The sequence below is a fragment of the Castor canadensis genome, chromosome 15 (genome assembly GCF_047511655.1).
Source record: "Castor canadensis chromosome 15, mCasCan1.hap1v2, whole genome shotgun sequence".
Taxonomy (NCBI): domain Eukaryota; kingdom Metazoa; phylum Chordata; class Mammalia; order Rodentia; family Castoridae; genus Castor; species Castor canadensis.
In genome coordinates, this window is record NC_133400.1 from 82,429,587 (window position 1) to 82,455,499 (window position 25,913).

General features: G+C 39.4%; 1 protein-coding gene and 1 long non-coding RNA gene across 11 annotated transcripts in view; one reads left to right on the forward strand and one right to left on the reverse strand.

Moving 5' to 3' along the window:
• Nucleotides 1–14,714: 14,714 nt before the first annotated feature.
• On the reverse strand, nucleotides 14,715–20,552 carry LOC141417526 (uncharacterized). The gene is made up of 3 exons (XR_012442164.1): nucleotides 20,484–20,552; nucleotides 20,126–20,233; nucleotides 14,715–16,311 (listed from the first exon to the last, which is right to left on the reverse strand). It is a non-coding gene; the product is annotated as an uncharacterized lncRNA (long non-coding RNA).
• Bend7 (BEN domain containing 7) overlaps nucleotides 20,156–25,913 on the forward strand; it is a 100,651-nt gene continuing 94,893 nt past the window's right edge. For 9 of the 10 annotated variants that reach the window (XR_012442160.1, XR_012442162.1, XR_012442161.1 and 6 more), the window contains exons 1-2: nucleotides 20,158–20,286; nucleotides 22,492–22,575. Coding sequence is in view for 6 of the 10 variants with exons in the window: in XM_020169234.2 (XP_020024823.1) it covers nucleotides 20,226–20,286; nucleotides 22,492–22,575 (145 nt within the window). In the remaining 4 variants the exon portion in view is untranslated. Of the gene's footprint in view, nucleotides 20,287–22,491; nucleotides 22,576–25,913 lie in introns of all 10 variants that reach the window. The other variant, XR_012442163.1, reaches the window with a different exon arrangement.

Genomic DNA, 25,913 nt, shown 5'->3' on the forward strand with positions numbered 1-25,913 from the left:
CCTGGGGATTGAAGCCCAGCCAAACAGACATGGTTCTGGAACAAGGTGTCAGGGCAGATGCCCAGCTGTTCAGGTTAGGCCTTTATGGAGATCAATAGGCTAGATTGCCACTGTAGGTAGAAGCAGACTTATAAGGGGCCATGGTTTGAAAGAATCACCACATTAGAATCTGTTTTAGGGCAGTAAAACAGGTCTGGAACTAGTGGCTCTGGGGTTAAGATCTATTACCCATATTGCCTAGAAACCGGAGAGCCAACCCAGTGATTGAGTGCATATGTGTAGCTGACAAAGACTGACTTCCAAAAAAATTCTTCAACAAAAACCTAATAAGTAAAAATACACATTTATATATGTAGAATCAAATGCACAGTTGGTGTGCCAGTCCACCAACCTGGTACAATAAAATTCCATTTTTAGCTTTCTTTTCTTCTGGATTACAGTTAGTTTCATTATTAAAAGACATACACCCATGTTTATTGCAGCACTATTCACAATAGCCAAGTTATGGAAACAGCCAAGATGCCCCACTACTGATGAATGGATCAAGAAAATGTGGTATATATTCACAATGGAATTTTATGCAGCCATGAAGAAGAATGAAATGTTATCATTCGCTGGTAAATGGATGGAATTGGAGAACATCATTCTGAGTGAGGTTAGCCTGGCCCAAAAGACCAAAAATCGTATGTTCTCCCTCATATGCGGACATTAGATCAAGGGCAAACACAACAAGGGGATTGAACTTTGATCACATGATAAAGCAAGAGCACACAAGGGAGATATGAGGATAGGTAAGACATCTGAAAAATTAGCTAGCATCTATTGTCCTCAACGCAGAGAAACTAAAGCAGATACCTTAAAAGCAACTGAGGCCAATAGGAGAAGGGGACCAGGAACTAGAGAAAAGGTTAGATCAAAAAGAATTAACCTAGAAGGTAACACACATGCACAGGAAATTAATGTGAGTCAACTCCCTGTACAGTTATCCTTATCTCAACTAGCAAAAACCCTTGTTCCTTCCTATTATTGCTTATACTCGCTCTTCAACAAAATTAGAGATAAGGGCAAAATAGTTTCTGCCGGGTAGCGAGGGGGTGGGGGGGAGAGGGAGGGGGCGGAGTGGGTGGTAAGGGAGGAGGTGGGGGCAGGGGGGAGAAATGACCCAAGCATTGTATGCAAATATGAATAATAAAAAAAAATTTTAAAAAACAGAAAAAAAAGACATATAAAGCCCTATCAACACCATATAAACTACACCTTAATGTTAATTGTCTATTTCTCCATAAATTGAGGATCCATGGAAAGCTGGTTTAGGTGAGGGATGAGAGAGACAAAGGGGCTTAAAGATGTTAGAGGACAATCTGGCTTTCCAAGAAACAGAACCAATAGGATATACAATGAGAGAGACAGAAAGAGAGACAGAGAGAGAGAGAGAGACAGTGACAGAAAAGAAGGAGCCTGGGTGACATGGTGAGATTCTGTCAAAAACATTATAAACAAAAAGAATATACTTGAGAGAGCTATTTTCTACCTATTCACAAGGCTCCAGAACATGGCAAAGACCATTTCTTCTAAAGGCCAAAAGCACTTATTGATAACTGGGTCTTGCTTCCTTTTTTTTTCAGTGTTGCATCATGTATTTAGTTGTCTGAAGCCAAAGATGATAATAAAGTGTTGATTTTTATTAGTGAGGTAAAATTTACATATAAAGAAATGCAAGTTTACATACAATGAAATGTATTAGGTATACAAAAAATGAATTTTGATGAATATACATACACATATATAATCACCAATCTAATCAAGATATAGATATTTCTATAACTACTAGAAGTTCCTCATATAATTTATTATTGAATTTCTTCTCTTAATTAAAATTTTTAATTTAATAGGCTACTTTTAGAGCAGTTTTAGGGTTACAGAAAAGTAAGTGGAAAGTATGGCGTTCTTGTAGATCTTCTTCATCCTCTCCCCATTTTCTCCCTTATTAAGAACTTTCATTGGTGTAGCCCATTTGTTATGACTCATGAGCCAATTCAGATGCATTTATAACTGAGTCTACAGTTTGCATCAGGGTGCTGTGCAGTTTATGGGTTTTGATAACTACAGTATCATACTTAAGGTAGGGAAATTGCCCTAAATACTCCCAGTCTTCACCTATCCACCAATCTGTCTCTCCAGGTGACCCTTGGCAACCACTGATTATTTTATTTATTTATTTTTGCAGTACTGGAATTTGAACTCAGGGCCTTGTGCTTGCTAGACAGACACTCTACCACTTGAGCCATGCCCTCAGCCCTTTTTGCTCTTGTTATTTTTGAGATAGGGTCTTGCTTTGTGCCCAGCCGGCCTGTAAAGCTATGCTCCTGTTTATGCCACCCAGCAGTGGTTGAGGTTACAGGATCACCACCACAGCTAGCTTTTTATTGGGTGAGATGAGTCTCTCTCTCAATGTTTTGCCTGGGTTGGCCTTGAACAACAGTCCTCCCGATTAATGCCTCCTGAGCAGCTAGGATTACAGGCTTGAGCAACCATGCCCAGCCTTTTTACTTTCTTCATAGTTTTGCAATTTCTAGAATGTCAGATAGTTGGATTGTACAGTATTTGACCTTTTCAGATTGGCTACTTTCACTTAACAATATTGAGTTAAAAGTCTTTCATGTCTTTTTTTGTGACTTGATAGCTCATTTCTTTTCATCACTAAATAATCCTGTCAGCTTACCCACTCACTCACTGAAAAATACTTTAGTTGCTTCAAGTTTTGACAATTATTAATAAAGCTGTTATAAAATTTGTGTGCAGATTTTTAACTTTTTGGTACATGATTGCTGGATTACATGGTAAGAGTATGTTTAGTTTTGTAAGAAATTGCCAAATGTTCTTTCAAGGTGGCTGTGTTATTTTGTATTCTCATTCACAATGAATGAGAGCTTCCATTGCTCCACATCCTCACCAGCATGTGATGGTGTTGGTGTTTTGTATTTTACTGGGTGCATAGAAGCATCTGTCTCATTGTTGTCTTGATTTGTAATTCCTTAATGACATATGATATTGAGCATCTTTTCACGTGCTTATTTGCCATCTATATCTTCTTTGTTGAGGTGGCTTCAGGTCTTTTCCCATTTACTATTCAAATTGTTTCTTATGTTGAGTTCTTTTTGGATACTAGATTTTATAACAGATAATGTGTTCCACAAAAATTTTCTCCCAGTATGTGCCTTGTCATTTCTTTCTCTGAAACAGTGTCTTTCACAGAATATAAATTTTTGAGCTTTAATGAAATTCAATTTATCAATTTTTAAAATAGATTTTGCTTTGGTATATTTGAAAAATTATGAAACCTGAGATCACTTAGATTTTCTCCTGTATTATTTCCTAGAAGTTTTATGTCTTACATTTAGGTCTGAGATGCATTTTAACTTTTGTGAAAGGTGTGAAATGCATCTTGAATGACTTTTTTGCATATGGATGTCCAGTTGTATTAGCACCTTCTATTGAAAGGGCTGCCCTTTCGTGGAACATTGAATTGCCTTCAGTCTTTGGCCAAAGATCAGTTTGGCTATGTATATGGATCTATACCTGTGCTCTCTGTCTTTGACTGGGAATGCACTGTCTACAAATCAAGTTGTAAAGAAATGACAGCTTGACAATATCTAGTCTTCCTATGAAATAGCACTCCATTTATTTAGATCTTTCATCGGAGTTTTGTAGCTTTCCTTTATAGAACTGATGCATATTTTATTAGATTTACACCTAAGTGTTTCACTGTGGTATACTAATGTAAATGGCCCTGTGGTTTTCAAATTCCACTTGTACATTGATGGTATATAAGAACACAATTGGCTTTTGTATATCCTTAGTCTTTCCTTGACTTTCATGACCTTGACAATTCTGAGGATTACAGAAGTTATTTTGTAGAATATCCCTCAATTTGGGCTTGTGTTTTCTCATAATTACATTCGGGTTGCAAACTTTTGAAAGGAATGTCACAGAGGTGGTATGTTCTTCTCATGCATTATCAGGCAGTTCAGACTTTGATTTGTCCTATTACTGATATCATCTTTGAGCATTCAATTTTGATGGTGTCTGCCAAGCTGCTCCACTATAAAGTTACTTTTCCCTTTTGTAAGTATTATTTTATGAAGACCATTATTTTACATAAATGATCATGTATAGGAATAGTTTTGCTACTTCCTTTTCTATCCTTATGTCTTTCTTTTTCTTACATTATTGTGGTGGACTTCAAATTGAAAATTGAAGAAATTAGAAAATGGTAAATATACTAGAAATTGTTGCATTATTCTTGAGCTTAGCAAGAAGGCATTTAGTATTTTGCCATTAAGAATAGCTATAGGTTTTTTATAAATGCTTTGTCGGAAGGAGGAAATGCCTTTGCATTCCATTTTCTCAGTCTTTATCAGGAATGGGTGTTAAACTTTCTCAAATGCTGTTTCTGTACCCTTTGATATGATCATATGGTATTTTAGTTAAATGCTTACACTGATTTAATAATCGCATTTCTAGCATATACCTCATTTGCCATAATCCCCATTGCCGTTGATATATTTGTTAACTTTTGAATTCATTATGAAGCTATCCTTTTTTTTTTCTTGTAATCTCTTTGCCAGGTAATTGTTATCAGTGGGATACTAGCCCCATAAAAGAAGTGCTTCTTTCTACTTTACTTTCTGAAAGAATTTATTTATTATTAGTATTGTTTCTTTTTTAAATATTTGGTGGGATTCACTAGTGAACCTATCTTGGCCTGGAATTTTCTTTGTGTGAACATTTTAAATAAAACATTCAATTTATTTCATATAGGACTGTTGAGATTTTTAATTTTTCATATTATTTCAGTATTAGTAAGTTTTGTTTTTGATGGAATTGGCCATTTTACCCCCTATATTAGCCTAAAATAATATTTTCTTATCCCTTTGATGCCACTAGGAACTTCAGTGATAGCTCTTCATTTATTCCTGATATTGGTAATTTATATTTTCTTCATTCTTAATAAATGTTGTTAGCTTTATTTTCTTAATATTTTCAAGATTAAGCTTTGTATGCACATATGAATAATAAAACTAAAAAAAATAAATTACAAATTTAAAAAAATGTTTTCAAACAACTATCTTAGCTTTGTAGGAATTTTCTCTATTGCTTGTCTTTCTGTTTTGTTATCTACTTTTTATTATTCTCTTCTTTCTGTTTTGTTTTGAATTTTTCTTTTTGTAGCTTCTTTAAACTGAAATCTCAAATAATTTATTTTAAGCTTTTCTTACTAATATAAACTTTTTTTTGTGGCACTGGGGTTTGAACTCAGGGCTTCACTCTTGCTAGGCAGGTGCTCTACCACTTGAGCCACCTCACCAGCCCTGTTTTGTGTTGAGTATTTTTGAGATAGAGTCTCACAAACTATTTGCCCTGGGCTGGCTTTGAACCACGATCTTCCTGATCTCTGCCTCCTGAGCAGCTAGGATTACAGGTGTGAGCATCTAGTGCCTGGCTTACTATAAATATTTTAATGTACAAATTTCCTGCCAATTTTTAGATATATTCCACAAACTTTGTAATGCATTTGTGGTAAAGTTGTAATGCTTTCTAATTTTGCTTCTTTTTGTCTCATTAGTTATTTAAATGAGTTGCTTAATTTCCAAATATTTGGGATTTTCTTAGACATCTGTTATTGGTTTCTAATTTAATTCCACTGTGTTCAGAAAACATACTCCTTAATCCAATCTTTGTTCAAAATTTATTAAGACTTATTTGATGACTTAGCTTTTAGTCCATCTAAGTGAATATTCTATTTGCACTTGGAAAGACTGAATTTAATAGTTGTTGGGATAATACCACTTAGGTCAAGGTGTTTAATGATGTTATTTAGATCTTCTATGTCCTTATGGATTTTTGTCTCCTAGTTCTATCAAATACTGAGAGATATGTTAAAATCTCCAACAAGGTTTATAGATTAATTTTTGTATTGCTTTATTCCTGGCAGTATTCCTTCATACATATTGAAGCCCTTTTGTTTGTCACACAGTCATTTATAATTGCTTGGTCTTCCTAATGTAATTTTTATCATTATGAAATGTTTCTCTTCATCTCTACTAATGTTCTGTCTTGAATTCTATCTTGTTTGATATAATTAGTCCAGATTTTTTATACTTACTGTTTGGATGGTATATCCTTTTCTATTTTTTCACCTTCAACTTATTGATGTGCTTTTACTTAAGGTCTGAACATTTCTGTCTTTTAATTGGAGTTTTTAGTCTATGTACTTTTAACATAATTAATTGGATTTAGGTCAACATTTTATTCTTTGTTTTCAATTTACCAAATTCATTCTTTCCCTCTTCCTCCTTTCTTACATTCTGTCTAAAATCCAAAATCACGAGAAAATGAATATTTTATTATTTTAAGCCACTACATTTTGGGGTAATTGTTATGTAGGCATAGTAACTAGAATATTGTATTACTTTGATAAGATAAAATTCCAAAACTCATCAAAGGTTTCAGATAAGACCTATATACTATATTTGTGTATTTGGATATATGTTTTTAGTAGAATTAGAAGTTCTTTGAGGACAAGAACTAAGCTTTTTTATGTTGATATTCTTTAGGCCAGTTCTAAGATTTGGTAGGTTCTGAGGGCTGTGTGTTGAATTACTGTTGAATGAATGGAAGAATAAGCAAATAAGTAACCACAGTTCCAAGTACTTATTTTGAAATAGTTTTGGGAGGAGACAATATTTTTATTTAACTCAATCAATAGCCCAGAAATAATTTAGGAGTCTTTTTATAATTATTTTTAGTTTATGAACTATAAAAAATTCATTAATTTTCCTATCTTGTTCTTATTCAAAAATCCCTCTTATGATTATATACTTTCTCAAACTATGTTCCAAATTGTCCTGCTCTACTTTCAAAAATCAAATGCACTCTTAAGGATGGAGATTTTCGATTACTGAGGATAACAAAAATAATTTGACATAAACTCTGAAGGTAATTTCAAAATAGAATATTCCAAAGTTTTTGAACAATGCAATGTTCAAAGGTAATGCATGCAATAATGCATAGATACAAAGATTTCAGCATTCATGGTGACATATTTGGAAGGAAAAAAAACTCATTAATTTGGAGTCTAACTTCTAGTTTGCATAACAAGAATATGGTTATTTATTTCAATGGTCACACATCATGTCACACATACATTTAACTATATGAAGGGAAAGGGAGGAAAGGAGGTAGAGAAAATCTATACTATCATAAAGTCATGAATAGATAATGTCAACTTGTTTTTTTAATGTTTCTGTTGGAAATAACTATTTTAGCTCTTCTCAGGGAATGTTATAATGATGGAATAAATGAGGCACTAGTTTTATAGCTTCACTACCCAACATTTGTTTGATCAGAATTTAATGGGTCCTTACTGTCTTGCTTTTCCTCCTGCCTTGCTTCATGTCAACTGCATAAAGCTGGGTTGTTTATAAGAGAATCTCAGTATAATTCACATTCAGAGAAAACATCAATGTGACAGCAAAAAATAAGATAAATAAATATAAATACCAACTACAACCTTTCAACAAATGCCAAAAAGAGGAGGGGTGTGAGTGTTATAACCCACAGCAAATCTTCAAAAGCTTTGTTCCTTCTCTTCTCATATATATCACAAAGCCCAGCGGGAACACTGCCTCCAGATCTCTCACTTTCTCTTCATGTTCCTCATAATTCCTCTGTCTACCCCCATCCCCAATGTCTCTTCCACACACACACCACTGTGTTCTTTCCATCCTACTTCTCTCATCTTCTGAATCTGGTCTTTTCTCATAAAAGACTATCTTGCTGTCTTTTCTTGATCAACCAGACTGGCCTGAGCTTCATTTAATTCCTTCTGTCTTCCTTGGCCAAGGAACACAGCTCAAGTGACAACAGAATTCTTCTCTTCAAGGCAAGGGGAAGAATCTATGAATATGTATATACTCTCTGACCAACATCTTACAGATGGAATTACATTTTGCTCAATTGTGGTAGAATGTAGTAGAATGATGGATAATCTTGTCTATCTATCTATACAGTTGGAATATCAAAGTACACCATGGCCTGCCTGTAGACACCAGATGAACAATTTGGGGAACACAAAAAAAACTGGTATATATGTCTACAGCCTGTATGGGGTTCTCTTTCTTTTACCTGATATCTAAGTGCTACTTTTTTTAGACCTAGAAGGGATTTTATAGTCTCAGAAATTGCCAAGGGTCTGGCAGTGAGATTCAAGTGTCTTATATTCTTCCACTCCCACCCTATCTCTGAACTCTTGATTCCTGGATGAAATTCTGGAAATTGAAGGGAGGGGAAGCTGCAGGGGAAGAAGTTGCCAAATACAGTATGCTCAGCTAAATTGGAATTTTACATTTAAAAAACCAAATAAGTTCAATATTGTATGGGACATATTTATGCAAAGAAGTTTAAAGATTCACTCTGTTTGTGAAATTCAATTTTAATTGGGTATTCCTATAGCCCCAATCTGGTAACCCTAGTGAGAGGAATACCAGTGAGAGAAATATCATCCAAGAGTGAATACCTTATCTGAAAAATGGTTATTCTTGGGTAGAGTTGCTTTCAAAAAGTACCTAAAAAAAAATCAGGGCATCAAAACAAAACAACAACAACAAAAGAAAAACCAGCCTCTACAAACAGCAGGGTCAGGCAATTTGGAGCCCGAAGATGTTTAATCAAGTGCCTGAAAATATTTTATTGGTGAACTGCAGACAGAGTTCAAGTCAGCTTCTCCTAAGAGAGTATAAGAAGTTGAAGCCGTGTGAAAATTTACTTGTCAGTATAAGTTGTACAGATGGCCTCAATTTCAAAACAAAGTACTTGTAAGAAGGTTTAAAAATCTGAAGGAAATCTGCATTGCCAAACTGACAAAACAAATAGACAAAAGATATTACAATAAAATGGAACCACACTAACTAGAGGTGTGCTAGGAATCACAGAGGTGCTGAAAAGCATGGTTTTTCTTTTCTTTTCTTAAAAGAGCAGTAATGTAGACTGAGTAGAAAATGTTTGAAGTAATAAATATAGTCTAATCTGGCTAATTCTTTCTTATTTTCAATGTTGATCATTCTCATAAAAAAGAAAAAAGGAATCTCATTTTTAGCAGAGATTGAAGCTATCACAGTATAACTTCATATGGCTAAATCATTATTTGATACACTGATATGGAATATACTTACCTTTTATTTGTTATGTAATTATAAACAGCAGAAATTAACCAGTAAAAATTATGGGGGTGTGTAAATGTGTCTATATAAACAATTACTAGTAATCAAATTATGAAACCTGAAAAATCATACAAGTTTCATGATATATGTCCAATTTGTTTTGCTTTCTTGTTTTTAAAAATTAAGTCACTGAACAAGTTATACTTCATCAAAGCATTCCTGTGTACAGATCCAACTATAAATGATTCTACAGATGAAACAGAAGTTCTGGTCACTGCAGTATGTTTGCCATAAGGACTACCATAGCTCCATAAAGACAGAGCTGTAGGTTAAGTGCTTCTAGTGCCTCCACGAACATTTTCTAGAACGTTGTGTAATCTGTTTCCAGTACACTCACTCTAAATGTTTTAAAGTCCTAGCCAGACGCCAGTGGCTCACGCCTATAATCCTAGCTACTCAGGAGGCAGAGACCAGGAGAACTGAGGTTAAAAGTGAGCCCGGGGAAATGGTTTGTGAGACCCTATGTTGAAAATACTAAACACAAAATAGGGCTGGCAGTGCCTAGCAAGGATGAGGCCCTGAGTCAAACCCCAGTACCACTCCCATCCCATCCCCCGCCCCAAGGTTCAAAGACTTTTAGGAGGAACTTTTTCCAGTTAGGCACATCTTAAGTACCTGACAGTTTTTCTGAAACTCTGATTTCAATTTGTCTCACTTAAATGTTGCCCATTCTACAATCATCCCCTGCTGCCTGAATATTCTGGGGGATTCTTGGGGGAGTATGAGCCAATGACGAGATGCTCTCTGAGTGAAAGCAGAGCTTCCCTGAGGATTGGGTGGAAGACACTTCCATTATTTCCTTGTGAAGGCTCAGGCAGGAGCAGGTAAGAACCTGTCCTGCTTACCTCTCTTCTGAAGAACTCCAAAAATTATTTCGCTTCTTCAACTCTCGTTTTTTTAAAAGGGATGCTGCTCTACCAAAAGATAGCTACAGAATAAAAACAAGTTCATTAAGCATGAGAGAAGGAAATAAACCTATACTCACCTGACCTCTTCCTCCTCAGCAATCTCCTGCCCATCTCCTCTACAGACTCCAGTCACTGACCTGTCTGAATTCCATTCCCATTTTACTTCTAGGATTCCAGAAGTGATAGCCCATGTCAAAGACAGCAGCTCTTTCTCATTTCATTTTAATTTTTTTGCAGTACTGGGGATCAAACCTAGGCCTTGTATATGCTAGGCAACTGTCTGCCACTGAACCATACTCTCAGCCTCTTTCTCATTTTAATATCTTGCTAAACTGTACACTAATTGTATTTCCTACAAGGCCTAAAACCAAGAACAAACAACCATAGGTAGGGGGTAAGTGAATTAATGGAATACAATCTCCAAATTGCTAACAATGAAGAAAATAGTGGTGGAGTTTTCTTTCTTTCTTTTTTGATGATACTGGGGTTTGAACTCAAGGCCTCATGCTTGGTAGGCAGGTGCTCTTCCACTTGAGCCACTTCACCAGCCCTTAGTAGTGGATTCTTAATCTCAAAAATAAAACAAAACTGATCCACACAGAGATTGCCTTGTCCTGACAGTTCTCACACAGACTCCTTGAGAATGACACCAGGGTACAGTCAGAAAAGAACAGAAAGACTTCAGCCTCCTGAGTTATCAGTTTTGCATCCCCTTCATCATCATTAAATTAGCCATAAGAAAATGAATGAGAGTCCTGTCAGCACATTATACAGATTGCAGAAAAGAACAAAATGAAATCCTATTGACAAAATTCACTTTTCTGTAGAATTGTTCATTTGCTCTTTTTCCCAAACCTTCTTTGACATGATTAGCCAAAGATTGAAAACTGAAAATATGAGACACATGAAAAAGGCTATCTCATTCTCTGGTCCAATTTTAGGCCATATGTACAATTATGCATTCTCTACATTTTCTAGAACTTTGTCTAATCCATTTCCAGTAGACTTATACTAAATGTTATATTTTTTTCTTTCTTTCCTGAGGAGCTTATTCCAGTTAGGCATGTCTTAAATACCTGACAATTTTCCTGAAACTTTGATTCTAATTTGTCTCATTTAAATTTTGCCCCATTACTCCTAGTTAGGTCCTTTTCCCCATCACCATCTTGTAGATGGTTTTTCATTTTCCTTTTTAGGCATAATTTAACCATGCTTCACACATTAACTGGAGTCGACAGTATATGGTATAAATTACAGAAAACAGCGATGTGTGAAGACATTCTGTGGTGAATAAATTAAAACATTAATTTCAGACATATCAAACTAACACTTCTTAAAATTTGTGGTTCCTGTAATTTTCAGACCTGCTTCTAAAGTCTTTGGAAGGAGAAATTAAGTGGAAGAGATTGGTCTCAAGCTTCTACCTTTATCCCATAGGTTGGAGATCAGCCATACACATGAACATTTAAACGTGGAAGAATCCTTTAAAGCAAATTTAGCACATAGGCCCTGCACAGATCTAAGGAGATGTTGGTATTCAGACAGACAGGTGAAAAAGATGGAGTTTAGCAACTCATCAGATATAATCACCATGAGTCTGGCAGTTAAGAGAGAATAAAGATGCCAATTGGGAAAGGACTTTATCACCCACTGTATATGTGCAAATAGATATGCTGAATCTGAACTGACTGAAAAATTCAACATAGTACTTATAATAGGAAGGGAGGATTTTCTTAAAAAGGAGAAACTCACTTAAATTTAACCAAAGTCTCTATGTGCAAAGGGAAAAAACTTCCCCAGGACAGGTTTACTGGGATCCTGAGATTCCTGATTTCCACAACTGATAGAGAACTACAGAATAAACGTGGAACTGGACCCAACACACACACACACTCTTGTACATGCGTGTTTTAACTAGTGAGACTGAAGTATCAAGTCTGTTCCAAATTTCATTTTTCTCCATAGTATTTATCACTGATTCTATGGTTTTACTTATTTATTACCTATCTCCTTCAGCTCTCCCATCTACAATTTAATCTCCATGAGGACAGAATTCTGTTTTATTTTGTATTATCCTCTTTTGTGTCCCCAGGGCTAAAATACTGCCTGACCTGTGGTAGGCAGTCAGTAAATAGTCAGAAATAAGTATTTGGTACTTATTTCTCTTATTTAAAGAATCAAACAATGATAACAGGCATACTCTATCAAAAGAGAATTAGGCAAAAAATTATAGTACATTATTATAGGAAGAAGTATTAACTCCTAAAATATAAACTAGGAAGCATCTCGAATCTGACCGTGTTATTATCACAGCTATGAATGAAGAGATTCCACGAGGGTAGAGGCAGTGTGTCTCACTTGTTTCTATATTAAATTAGCATGTAACATGGGCCTGGAATGAGGTAATAATTAAGAGCCAATTGGAAGAACTGACATAGACAAGCTAGCTAGTTTCTAGGCTAAGTAGTTGCATGCATTAATTCATTTACTCGTCACAATAATTCTTTGTGAGAGGTATAATTATTATTCCGTTTCCAGATGGTGAAGAGAAGGCATAAGAGAATTTGTCACTGCTACTAATCAATAGGTGTTCTCTCAGCTCCAACTTCACACTTTGCCTTTCTTTGTGGTCCTGGAGCTGCAGAATGAATGTTAGTCTCTGTCAATAGAGGGCACTAGAGCAACACTGCAGGGCCATAACCTCAGGAAGATCCTCCCCAAACAGTGCTGGTCCTCCTTTGTTACTATTCAGTTTAGGAGCCCAGTGGCAAACTTGGAGGGTTCCAAATGCAGGCTCAGATCACCTGTCCTGGGTAGTTGCTTTTGCAAACAAATTCAGGCCTCCACCCTCTAGAAATTCTTTTACCACCAGTAGGCTGCATGTTCCTGTGGTTGCCACATGTTCCTCCAAGAAGACTGAATCCCAGTCTCAGGCCCCAGCCCCTCTTCCTACTCCTCGGTTCCTTTATTGTACACTTTCCCTCAGCCAAAAGGTAGTGGCTTATTTTTTACCTGGACTGGCTCTCCTCGATACCTCTTCTACCCTTTTAATTTTTATTTTGTTTTGAGCCAGGGTCTTGCTATGTAGCCCAGACTGGCCTTAAATTCATGATCCTCCTACTTCTGCTTCCTGAATGAAAGGATTACAGGTGTGTACTACCACGCATGGCTTTCTTTTATCCCTTTTAGTAGTTAACTACCATCTATGAGTTAGACATTCTTTCCATTAAATTTTCCCTGAATATAGTACTAGTAGGGCACTATGTCATACCAGACCCTGACTTACCTGAGATTATACCACTCAGAAGCTAAAGCATTTTCAAATCCAGGTCTGATAGCAGAGTATCCTCCAAACCACTATGCTAAGGTTTGGGATAAAATTCATGTTAACATTCACCATCTGAATACCTCTAGTACTGTAGGAAATATTACTTACCAGGGCTTTTACTCAATGGCAAAAGTGAGAACTGCAAATGGGTAAAGTGCTCAATTTCATCTTCCCAAGTATGTCTGGGACTGACACTATACAACCCTACACTTTCATTTTTCCAATCACTTTCACATGCAGGATTTCATTTCAAACAACTTTGTAGAGTTGATAAGGCACACATAATTGTTTCCATAAAGAAACTGACACCACAAATATTAAGAATTTGCATGAGTAGTCGTACACAAGTCTCCTAAATCATACTGAGAATGTCTGTAATATCACTGTCTTGTCTTAAGGCTTAGTTGAGTCAATTTGATTGGGAGGATGGAAAATGGATCCCCAAAAGATCTTCATATCCTAGACCTTGGAGCCAGTGAGTGTTGCCTTCTGTGGAAAAGGGTTTCAACAGGTGTGATTAAACTAAGGATCTTGTGGTGGGGAGACTGTCTAGGTGGGCCCTAAGTACTTCTAATAGAGGAAGATTACACAGGAAAAGGCAGAGTGAGGACAAAAACACAGATTGGAGTGATACAGCCACATTCCAAGGAACGTCAGCAGGTTCTGGAAGCCAGAAGAGGTAAGGAACAGATTTTCCTTTGGAGCCTCTGAATGGAGTTCAACCTTGTAGAAACCTTGATTTCAGCCTAGTGATATTGACATGAGACTTGTAGCCTGTAGAGCTTTAAAAGAATGAATTTTTGTTGTTAAGATACCAAATTTGTAGTGATTTGTTACAACTGTCTCAGAAAACCAATACACTGACAAATGCAAGTATAAAACAAACATTTATATGGATAGAAGATAATATGTCAATGTGACATGAGAAGATTTATAACTCAGCTGCATTAAAATTAAGACCATTAAGAATGAAAACACAAGCTACAGATCTGGAGAAGACATTTGCAATACATAAATTCTACAAAAGACATATCTAGAATAGAAAAAAAATTCTTCAAATTAATTTAAAAAAAGTTTTAAAATTTTTAAAAACAGGACTATCACAAATGAGGGTGCTCAAATGATCAATAGCATATGAAAATGTGTTCAGTATCACTGGTGTACTGGGGAACGTAAATTAAAATCCCAATAAGAGACAGTGAGGGTACTACTACTTCCCCATAGCTAAAATGAAAATGGCTGATAATACCTAGTGTTGGTGAAGATGTGGAATAAGAAGAACTTTTATAGACTGCTGATGGAAGTGTAATTTGATAGGAGTAGTTAGAAAAACTATTTTGATAGCAAGTCACTAAATCTAAATATATATGTAGTGATTCAACAATACAACTCATGCTCTTATACATAAGATAAAATAGCTTTATACACCAAAAGACATGAACCATGTAAGAACCATACAAAAACAGCCATAAACAGCAGAATGGATTTTTAAAAGTGGTTTATTCATATAATAAAAGTACATATAGCAATGAAAAAGAATGAACTACAACCACAGCCAAAATGAATAAATCTCAGACACGTTAAGCTAAAGAAATTAGATGCAAAATAGTATTCACTGTATATGATTCCATTTCTGTAAAACACAAAGGCAGGCAAACCCAAGTTAAAGTGACAGAGGTTAGGGCATGGTTTTCATGTGGGGGGGTGTCCACTTGGAGGAGAGCTCATGGGAACTTATGGGTGTGCTTAGAAAAGTTCTGTATCTTCATCTGGGTGGTAGGTACATGGATGTCTGTATTAGCAAAAGAAATTGAAGTGTCCAATTAATATTTGTATTTTTATATAAGTTAAATCTGAATAAAAACGAAAAGGATGTAAAAGTTTAAAGAAATGGGAGAAAGACAGTAAGGTTAGTCCATCACTTATAAGCGTCAGGAAACTGACTTGCCATTCTAGGTTCACTAAAAATGGTCTCTTAGTTGAGATTTTTCTGTTACAAAACTGGAACATTAACACATAGCAACCTTATAGAGTGATTAAGAGAATTAAATCCTGTGTACATATCCCTGGGTTTCTGAAAGAAAAGCCCCATAAAAATGTAAGGCAACCTTATCTATGGCGCATTCTCAAATTTTCTCTTTTTTAAAAATTAAAAGCACTAAAACAAAGAAAGTAAACAAGTGTATAAGCTTGTATTAGGCCAGGAAAAAATTAAGAAATAGGAGCAAAAGTGAGGCTATTAATTCCATGGCACTTCTGATGGTGAGTGTCATAAAATTTAAAAGTTGGTATTTATTATTCTTACTAAGTCTTCCTGAAGGAGTCCTAGATTTAGAGACTAGAATTTCAATTCCAGAGAGTCCAAACAAAGGCTGATGAAAAAGCTCAAGCTCAGTAATACCATTCAAGAAACAAACAGAAATCAAGTTGTAGTCGTATCTATATGTGCAGCGTGGTGGAACGCATGTAGTTCCTCCAGACCTGAGCTGTCCAATATGGCAGGCCACCGTATTAGCATGTGGCCTCTAAGCACATGGAACCTGGCATGATCAATTACTCTTCAAGTGTAAAATACATCCCACATACCAGTTTCAGAACTCTGCATAAAAAAGAATATAAAATATATCAGTAACATTCTTACATTGATTACACGTTGAAATGATAGTATTTTAACGTATCCAGCTAAATAAGATATATAATTAAAATGTATTAAATCTGCCAGGTGTAGTGGTACACACCTGTAATTCAAGTGTTCCGGAAGCTGAATCAGGCAGATTGTGAATTCAAGGACAGCCTGGGTTACATAAAATAATAAATAAATAAATAAATAAAATGAACTTACTCTGATTTTCACTTTTAGATGAGACAACCAGATTGTGAATTCAAGGACAGCCTGGACTACATAAAATAATCAATCAATAAAATGAACTTACCTGATTTTCACTTTTGTTTTTTTGATGAGGTTTCAACTCAGGGCTTCACACTTGCAAAGCGTGCTCTAGAATGCAGGCACTCTACAGGTTGAATCACACCTCTAGACCACTTTTCTCTGGCTAGTCTGGAGATGGGGGTGGTCTCATGAACTATTTACCCAAGCTGGCCTCCACCCCCAATCCTCCTGATCTCAGCCTCCCAAGGAGCTAGAATTACAGGTGTGAGCCACCAGTGCCCGGCTGATCTTTACTTTTTTTAAGGTGGCTAATAATTTTTTTAAATTTACACATGTGGCTTGCATTGTATTTCTGTTGGACAGTAGGACTCGAAATAAATAATACTATTTATTTCTCTCAGGATAGAGTTTTCAGAGAGTTTTAAGAATTAGTATTATGGTTAATGTCTTCTGGCCAAATTACCTGTCTTTGTCAAAGATTAAAACCTACATGTAATCTTTATAATCAACTGGGTTTTCAAATGGTCATATAATAAGATGTTTGAGCTGCATGATGTCATGGCATAGTTGACCAGTCTTCCCTGGATGCTAGTAACACATAAACCTGTGGTTCTGATTCTGGGAACTCTCAAATACTGAGGCAGACAAATGACCTTAGCAGAGCTCTCCAGAATATCCCAGCACCTCAATGCAGACAAAAACAATACTGCTAGGGACTGAATAGTATCCTCTCAAAATTCCTATGCTGATGGGGAAAAGAGAGGGCAATAGAGAGGGGTTCATCTGATCAGTTACAATATATGCATGTGTGAAACACCACAGGGTAACTAAGCCCTTTGTACAACTAAAATACACTAACACCAACAATCAATTTCTATACTGAAGTCCTAAGTCCTAATGCGACTATACTTGGAGATGGGCCTTTCATTATGGATCATCAAGGTTAGAAGAGCTTATAAGAGTAGGGTGCTAATCCAATAGGACCAATGATCTTATAGGAAGAGGGAGAGAGATCCCTGTCTCTCAGTGCGTGCCATGTGAGGACAACAGCAAGAGGAGAAGGTGGCAGTCTGCAAGCTGAGAAAACAGCCCTCACCAGAAACAGGGCCTGCTGGACCCTGATCTGGGACTTACAGCTTCCAAAATAAGAAAATAATTTTCTATTATTTAAGTCACCCGGTCTACGGTATTTTGTTAAGGTAACCCAAGCATACTAGTACAGATATCTACCTCTGAAAGCAATCACATTTTAATATTATAATTAATATTGCTTAATACTAATTATGGAGATATACATTCTGTTAGGTAAAGGCATGATGATTTGCACAAAGCAGAGAATAAACCTCTATTTTTTTCTAAAAGTTAATAGGACAGGCCAGCCCATGTCCTCTGCAGAGCAACTCACTAATAGGCCATCTTTAGAGAGCCAGGTTAAAAGGGTTAAGGAAAAATGATTATTTTAAATTTCTTTAAAATATTTTCTTCTCAACAATATAAAAAATATTCTCTTCAGAAAGTGGAATTCATATTTCTACTTGAACTGAAAATGCTAAATTGCTAATATTCTCCCCAGGGATTTGCTTCTTGGGATGACACCTTCAGTGATTTCATCATAGTTTAAGTGTAATAAAATCTCATTGATGAGACTGCATGAACAATCCTCAGTAGTCCTCAGTCAGTATAGTACATGTGGCCGTTGAAGTAACATTTGACAAGAAATTGCAAAAGGAAAGACTGGGGCCAGACCAGTGAAATAAACAGAATGCTTTGTTTCTTTAAAAACTTCCCAGAGATCTTCAGGTTTTTAAACCTGCTTTTAAAGAAAGGGGATGGGGAGAAAAAGAACCAAATCGGGTAATTCCTTTAATCACTGTTATCACTTAAATCCCCTCTCATACCTCTTGAAGTTCCAAGGGGTCTCTGGACTCCAAGAAATAAAAACTTCATTTGTCCCATACATATTTTCTGGGGGAAAAGGACATTTCTAACATAACCTCAAACTCAGTGACCTTGCTTACGGATTGGCTGTATTGGACCCTTCTCACTCTCACCTCTAGGCTGCTTCCTTTCTGTTGCACACTACCCAAGACCTCAGGATGTGACTCCATCCGGCTGGCCAAGTACTTGCTTTGTAGCTTACCGTCTTTTGGGGTTTTGTTTCCCAGCATATATTTGGGCTAGCTGCTTCCAACGCCCCACCCTCCGCCCCTGGTTTTGGGTGACTGTCCTACTCTGTATGTCCCTGTTAAATCAGAGTGGCTAGCTTCTCATTTGAGTGGGACAAACAGTGGGACTCGTCACAGGCATCAATATACTTCCCCCTTTTTTTCTCTCCCCTTTGGGGCCACCTGTGCTGGAGGGGTAGCCCACCCCTTTATTCTCTTTGTATTTTGATCTGGGAACCATAGGTTTGGCGGCGGAACTTTTCAGCATGTCAGATCATGTTCCTGTACTGCCATTCCCAGGTGATGTAAAATTCTTCTCTATTCCCCGCTCAAAAAAAGATGTAAGACATGGTGCCCGTAGTACGCTCTGAGCTCCCGGGAGAATATTACATAAAACTAATAGCAGCTTTTTGCGTATGTCATTGGGGGGGGGTGGATTTTTACATAAAGTAGCAGAGTCCCCTGCACCTGCTGTGACCCCTGCTTCCTCAACAGTCGGCGGTCATGAAGCACCCCACGCCCCTTTCACCGCTTCCCCAAATCCCACATTCTAAATGCTCCCCTTGACAGTAACTGGGGAGCTTCCTACCGCTCCCAGGATCGGGGTGACAGCTGAAGCTCACTCTTTTTCTATACTCTTCTCCGTAAACAATTCTAAAATCTTCCCGTTTCCCCGCACAGCGCGGATGGTGGGTAAGTTTCTGTCCCCCCACACCCCCCAAAAGAGAAAAAAAACAACTTGCCTAAACCCAGCGAACCCGGCCCTGACACCTCGGCTCTCAGGCCAGGTAGTGGGCTGCTCACCGAGGGTCCGCCGAGACCCCCGGGGACTATTTACATACCGAGCAGCGCGGCCCCCGGGGCGGCAGACGGAGGCCGATGAGCGCGCTCCGCACGCGGCCCGAGGCCCGTCACCGCTCCGCGTCTCCCGCACGCGGCCGGGGCCAGGGCGCTCGCTCGCTCGCTCGCTGCGCCGCGGCCTCCGCGCCTCCTCGGGGCGCCGCGCGGCCAGGCCCGTGGCAGCAGCTGCCCTGGGGGTGGGGGGGGTGGGGATGGCGGCGGCGGGGCTCCGCCAGCAGGTGGCCCCGGGGTCCCGGCGGCGCCGCCCCCTCCGCGCGCGGCGCCCCTCCTCCCGCGGGGGCGGTCAGCGCCCCGGCCGGCTCCGCACCCGCCGCTGCCGCCGCCGCCACCACCACCACCACCCTCCCTCCTTTCCCTCCCTCCGTCCCTTCCCTCCCTCCGCTCTCCGCGTCCCCGGGGCCATCGCCACCGCGTCCGCAGGCTCAGCCCGGCCCGCCGCCACCGCCGCCGCGCCCTCCCCGCCGCCGCCGCGCCCCCGCCCGGCCCGCTCCCAACGGAAAGTTGGGCTGCGGCGGGCGGCGTCTGGAAACAGCGAGCCGGCATGAGAGGGGCTCGGGGGGACGCCTAAGGCGGCGGGAGGCGGCGCCGCGCGGGGACAACTTGACCCGTAGCCCCCGAGCGGGCTCGCGGTGGTTCCTCCCGGGTTCGGCCTCCCCCCAGCCCCGCGGCCACCGCGGATTCAAGACGCGGACCTGGGTCCCGGCGGCTCCGTGGCGCTGACACGAACCCGCGTCGCCGCCTCCCCCGGTTCAGCCGCCTCAGCCCCGCCGCCACCGCTGCCTTCCCCGCACCATGGAGTTCTCGGAGAGGAAAAGAAGCAGGAAATCCCAGAGCTTCAAACTGGTGAGCCGAGGTAAGCGGCCGCCCGCCCGGGGGAACAGGCGCCGCGCGCCGCGCACCCGGCCCCGCGCGCCCCGCCGCCCGCCCGCCCGACCGCCCGACCGCCCGCGCGGGGTCCACACGCCGAGGACGCGCCCGCCCCGACCCCGGTCCCTCCCACTGCCACCGGCCCGCGGCGGGGAAAGTTGTGCCGGGGAGGCGCGGGGTTACCGAATGTAAACAAGTCGGAGGGCACGCCAGGAAATCCGCACACAATGACACCGGGGGACCCAGGTCCTCTCCACCCTCCCCCCTCGGGGCTGGAGTAACCCTGGGCTGCCCGGCCCGCCAGGCCGTGCGGGCGCCGCTCCCCTCCCCACTAAGAGAAGGGGAATTTTAAAAATAAATTAGTTTAAAAAGATGATCGTGGTTCTTTTTAAGAAGAAGAAAGCAGCTCCTGGGGTGTCCAAACCCAAAGCAGAGTTGTTGACATCCTCGGGCCTCTTTTCTGTTTTCTAGCTGGCCGGTTTGGGGTGGAAAGGGGTTTTAAACCAGATCGCATACTAGTTAGACAAGTATCATTGCAAATTAAAAAAAAAAAAGAAGAAGAAGAAGAAAAGAAAGAATGAAAAAGAAAAATCCATCCAGCCAGGTTCTGAGGATTTAACAGGTGTACATCATACTCTGACTTTTATTCTGTTCAGGAGGGGAAAGTTGAAGAGTCCGGTCTGTATTCAGTCACTTGTTATAGCGGGGCTTCCTTCTTTAAGAGCAGTCCTGAAGGTATCTGTCACCTTAAGTGGGAGGCAGATGACTTTTTTCCCCCCACTGTAATGTCACAAGTCCTGATACTGACTTTAGACCCACCCTCTTTAAGTATCTTTGAATTAGCTTGAGGTCAAAGCCAAGCCCCAGAACCTGTGCACTTGTCCTGGGCTGCATTATCTAGCATTGGCAGCAGAGCACAAAGCCACATGCTTGTTTCAACAACCTGCAGCAGTCTCATGTAAACAGATGGAAATTGGAGGGCAACTGCAAATAATCAACTTTTTCAAACTCAGCTGAGCCAGCTGAGATGCCCATTCAAAGTAGAGCCCACTTTTGGTTAGTCTGAAAATGGCTTAATGATAGACCATTCTCTGTTTCCCCTAATTTAGTTGGGAACTGTTTAATGAAAGAGGCCTGAAATAGTTTATGTGTTCCAAATATTTGGCTCTTCTCTTACTTTGTAAATTTTTTGTGTTCCACGGGGATGTTGACTATTCAGTTACTTGTAGCTAAAAGTCTTTCCCTGTGTGATTACCCTGTCTGAGTCATTCAGGAATGTAGGCAGCTTTCTTATTTATGACTTCAGGGAACTCACTACTTTGTCTTAAAAGTGAGAGTAGTTTTGTCACATCATCCTGTGACATCTAAGGCCTAAAACAAAACAAACTCCTGAATAACTGTTAAGAAGGGACCTGTATTTTCATATGTAGGTAACCCTACTTTTTAAGAAATAGAAGGTCACCAAAGCGCAGTAACCAATAAAGAGGCTCATAAAATACTGTATTTTAAACTTTGACTAACATAGTAAGTTTTTCCTTTTTTTTTAAATTATGGATCTGATTTTTCTCTCTGCTGTGCAAGTGTGTGTGTGTGTGTGTTTTTAAGAAAATAAACTATTACATATGAAAGTGCAGTAGCTAAATGCGTAAGGTTCCCTTGTGTGAAAGATAAATCTTGCTTCCTTTCAAATTATGCTTTATTTGATATAACAAGTTGGTATTTTCCATGTGTGCTTGCCTTTAAGCTGCTTAAAGGCTGGGGTTTTCTGGGTAAACTGAGAAACCAGGAGCACAGGTAACTAAATTGATATGCTCATAAAAATGGGTTGTGGAGATAAATTTAGGAATTTCCCCTGATCTATGTTTGGCAAGATTTTTCTTTTTCTTGCAAACATACTTGTAGTCTCAGAGAAAAGAAGACAATTGGCATCTGTGTGCAAAATTTACCATGATAACCTTGTCACCAAGCACAGCTATTTTCTAGTCAAGTAGTATTTCAAGTTGCATACTTCCAGATCAGCACAGTTTTAGGGATTACTGTTGCCTGCAAATTCTGTGATTGCGTTCTCAAAACATATATTTAAAAATTGTAAATTATACATACAATAGAGAATGTGAGTCTAGAATTTATTGGCTTGTTCCTATTTCTTCATGTCATTAGAGGCTAATTTTTGGTTGTTTTCTCATGCCAGATTATCACCATGAGGTACATAAGATCTCAGAATTCAGCAGCGATGTTAATGGGGAAGCCAAAGAGACACAACCCATTTTTTTAGGTAGGTATAGGAGTCAATTAATTTCTCAGCCAAACAGCGTGGCCATTTGCAATTAGGAGAAAAAAAGAGATTGTGCAGGAACGGGAAATGTCTGCCATTGCTTAATGTATGACATTCTTTTCAAGACCTTTTATTTTACAGATTGCCAATATATCCCTTATTAACATTGCTAAAAGTTGTAATTTCAGACATAAATGTTTATTAGTGTCTACACACAGTGCTAATTATCACTCACTCACAGAGCCAGATGCTGACTGTGCAGTTTTGTCGCTCTGTGCTCACCCCATTTCCATTGCATATTCGCTGGCATGCTTCACTGGCAATAGTTTGTGTAATTGGGGTATTACATCTTTGACATCTGGATAACAGAAATTCAATTTCCAGGAAGCTGCTATTTGTTTGGTTTTGCTTCTGCCTTGGGTGGGATAGAGGATTAATGTGCTGTCTTATTATAATGTCCCTTCACCTCTGTGGCCTGGTTGCTAATCCTGCCATGACAAAATTAAATTAAATCTACAGTCAAAAAGCATAAGGAGAATACAAGTGTGATTGTCTGCTAACTACCTCTTGATAGTGCTAGTTATTATTGAGCAGGTCCTTGTTTTCTTGGTTTGTATTTTTCTCTTGCCAACATTTATGGTCAGGGAGAATAGCTCTGCTTTTGTCTTGTCATCCTATTCCTGCCTCACCTCAGGGACAAGCCGAGCAAAGACAGACACTTCAACAAGTGTTGTTGTCCATGGATAGTTAGATAGTCAAAAGTGTTACCACTCTGTCCGTGTGTAGTTTTGATATATATCCTGTATACGTAGGACTTTGGATGTGTGGATCGTTACGTGCACACTGTGAGCTAGAAGTGAAACCTTCAGAATTTTGCCTCTAAGAGCAAAATGCCCATAAAGTCAGAGTGAAGGATAAATAATAGCATTTGGTTTCACCCTTGCCCATCCTGCACTCTCTACAATACCAGGTAGTAGGGTGAGGGCCAGGTGCTACACAGTCAGGAAACAGTATGAGAGAAGGTCAGGGCAAGTGCAGTTGAGAGCAAGGCCCATAATTAACCTATGACTGGGGGCATCTGACAGCGGGATTGCTGCTCACACTCACTTTTGGTAGTCCTTCAGATTTAAACATTGCGATAGCTGGAGGGAACAGCATGCTTCCACCAGGACCTCTTTTGTTTTGCTTTTAGGAAGAAAAACAGTGGGTTGCAAAGGGCTGTGAGGAAGTGAACTTTAAAGAGGTGAAACAGGAGGGAACATCAGCCTATCTTACAGGAACGATCATTGACGGCACAAGGACCTTTCCACTGAGGGAGAGAATATTGCTTGGACCACCACTGCTCCCAGCACCTGTTGACTGTTAAGAGCACTAAAAAGTAAAAGACTAATTATCATCAAATGAAGTGCTTTTCCCAGAAAGAGAAAGTCTTAGATTGCACTCTTTTCAGTGCTCTAGCTTTGGTCAGTTGGATTCTGTATTTAAGTACCACTTGATTTATCCATTTGACATGGAGTTTTCCTCCTAGTAGAAAATTTACACCTATACAAATGGAACATCATGTCCTTCGTTTAGTTCTCCAGCAAAGGTCTCCCCACAACCTTCTTTCTTCTGTGTGCTTAGAAATTAGTAAGGATGCTATGAGTGAGTGAATCATGAGGGTGAAAGGGGAGGTGAAAAATAGAAGGGTGCTAGTGCTTAGGAGTCAGTAAGATGTAAACTCTTAAAGGTGACTCACCTTGACATTGCTGCTTTCCTCTGTGTGTGTGTGTGTGTGTGTGTATTTGTGTGTTTGTCTGAGACAGAGTCTCACTATTGCAACCTAGAACTCTGATCCTCCTATCTCATCCTCCTAAGCATTGGAATTACAGGTACCCCCCCTTGGTACTGTTTTCCTTTCTTCTTGTCTGAGTTTGAAGATTCAAGGATACCATAAAAAGACCAAACTTGCAGTCAACCTTCAAAGTGGTTGGCCAAAAAAGACCTTTGACACCAAGAGACACAAGACTGAGCAGCCTGGAAGTATGCTATAGGTTATTTCCCAGTCATTAATTTTTCTGGGAGAAGCCAGATATGGTTCCCCAGGAACATTTTTCTTTTGTGATCTCCAAGTCAATTGAAAAATAGTTAAAGTGATTACAGAAACATGATACCTAGAGCAATTGGAACATCTGAAATGAAGAATTTGGTTGTTGACAGTGTTATAGTTTATAGTTTCTCTTCTGAAAACAGAGATTTAAATCAGGTTATTTTGTAAATTGCTAGTCTATTCATATTCATAATAATCTTTATGGTGTGGCACTTTTGACAGCTAGGAGAGCTTATTACCAAGATACTAGAACTGCTCCACTGTAACAAAGTACTAGCACATGACCCCCATGCTGTTATGCAGGACTTTCTGCACTCAAACGTATTCTTTTTGACATTCTGCATCATAAGATTTAAGTTCATGTCCCAGAGGAAAGAGAGTGCTCCAGAATTTGGCAGAGATTCCACATCAAGTCTATTTCTCTAGAATATTTTTAGACTGTTAACTAACTTAGTACATCCAGTGTGGTAAGTTGGCTACATCGTGTGAATGGCTTGTCAAAGTGTTTTGGGAATTACACATTTTGAATTTGATAATAAGGTGGGAAGAGGTAACAGTACCCCGTGGACTTTGGCTTGCTTAGGTTGGCTTGATAGAACTGCAGTAAAGTTCTGAGTATTGTTTGGAGAAAAACAATTCATTTGATCAATTCAATACATGTTTTTGTGAGAAAATACTGTGAACTCAGTACTTTTCTGGAGTGGGAGTGAGTTCAGAAATGAGTAGGGCAGGCATTCTGCTCTGAAGGACTAAAATCCAGTTGTGGGGGCGGGTGTGGCAAGTTCAGGAAGCAGTTGGAGAACAACACATGCCGTCACAACCCTATGGTTTGAATCTTGTATGCAAGGCACTGAGTTGAGTTCATAAGTGATCTCATTTGCTTCACACAGCAAATCTGTAACAGTTGTTATGATCTTTGTTTTGATCAGGCTAAGAGGTAACCTGCCAAAGGTCTTGCAGTAGGGCTCGCCATAAGTGGGGTCCCAGTGCAGGTCTGCCTAAGTTTTATGCACCCCACTGTAAGCCTCAGTGTGAACAGTAGTTAAATGATAGTTGAGAACAATTAGGGCAGTGGGCAAAAGCAGAATTGGAAGGTTAGGGTGGAGAGCTCTGCGCAGACTAGATCTTGAACTAGAGGAAGGATTTGCATAGGCACAAGAGTCACGGTGGGAAAGTTGTATGAGCCAAGGCAGAGCAGTAGCATCATTGTAATTAGACTTTGAGTACTGTGCTTTATAGTTTAGAAAGT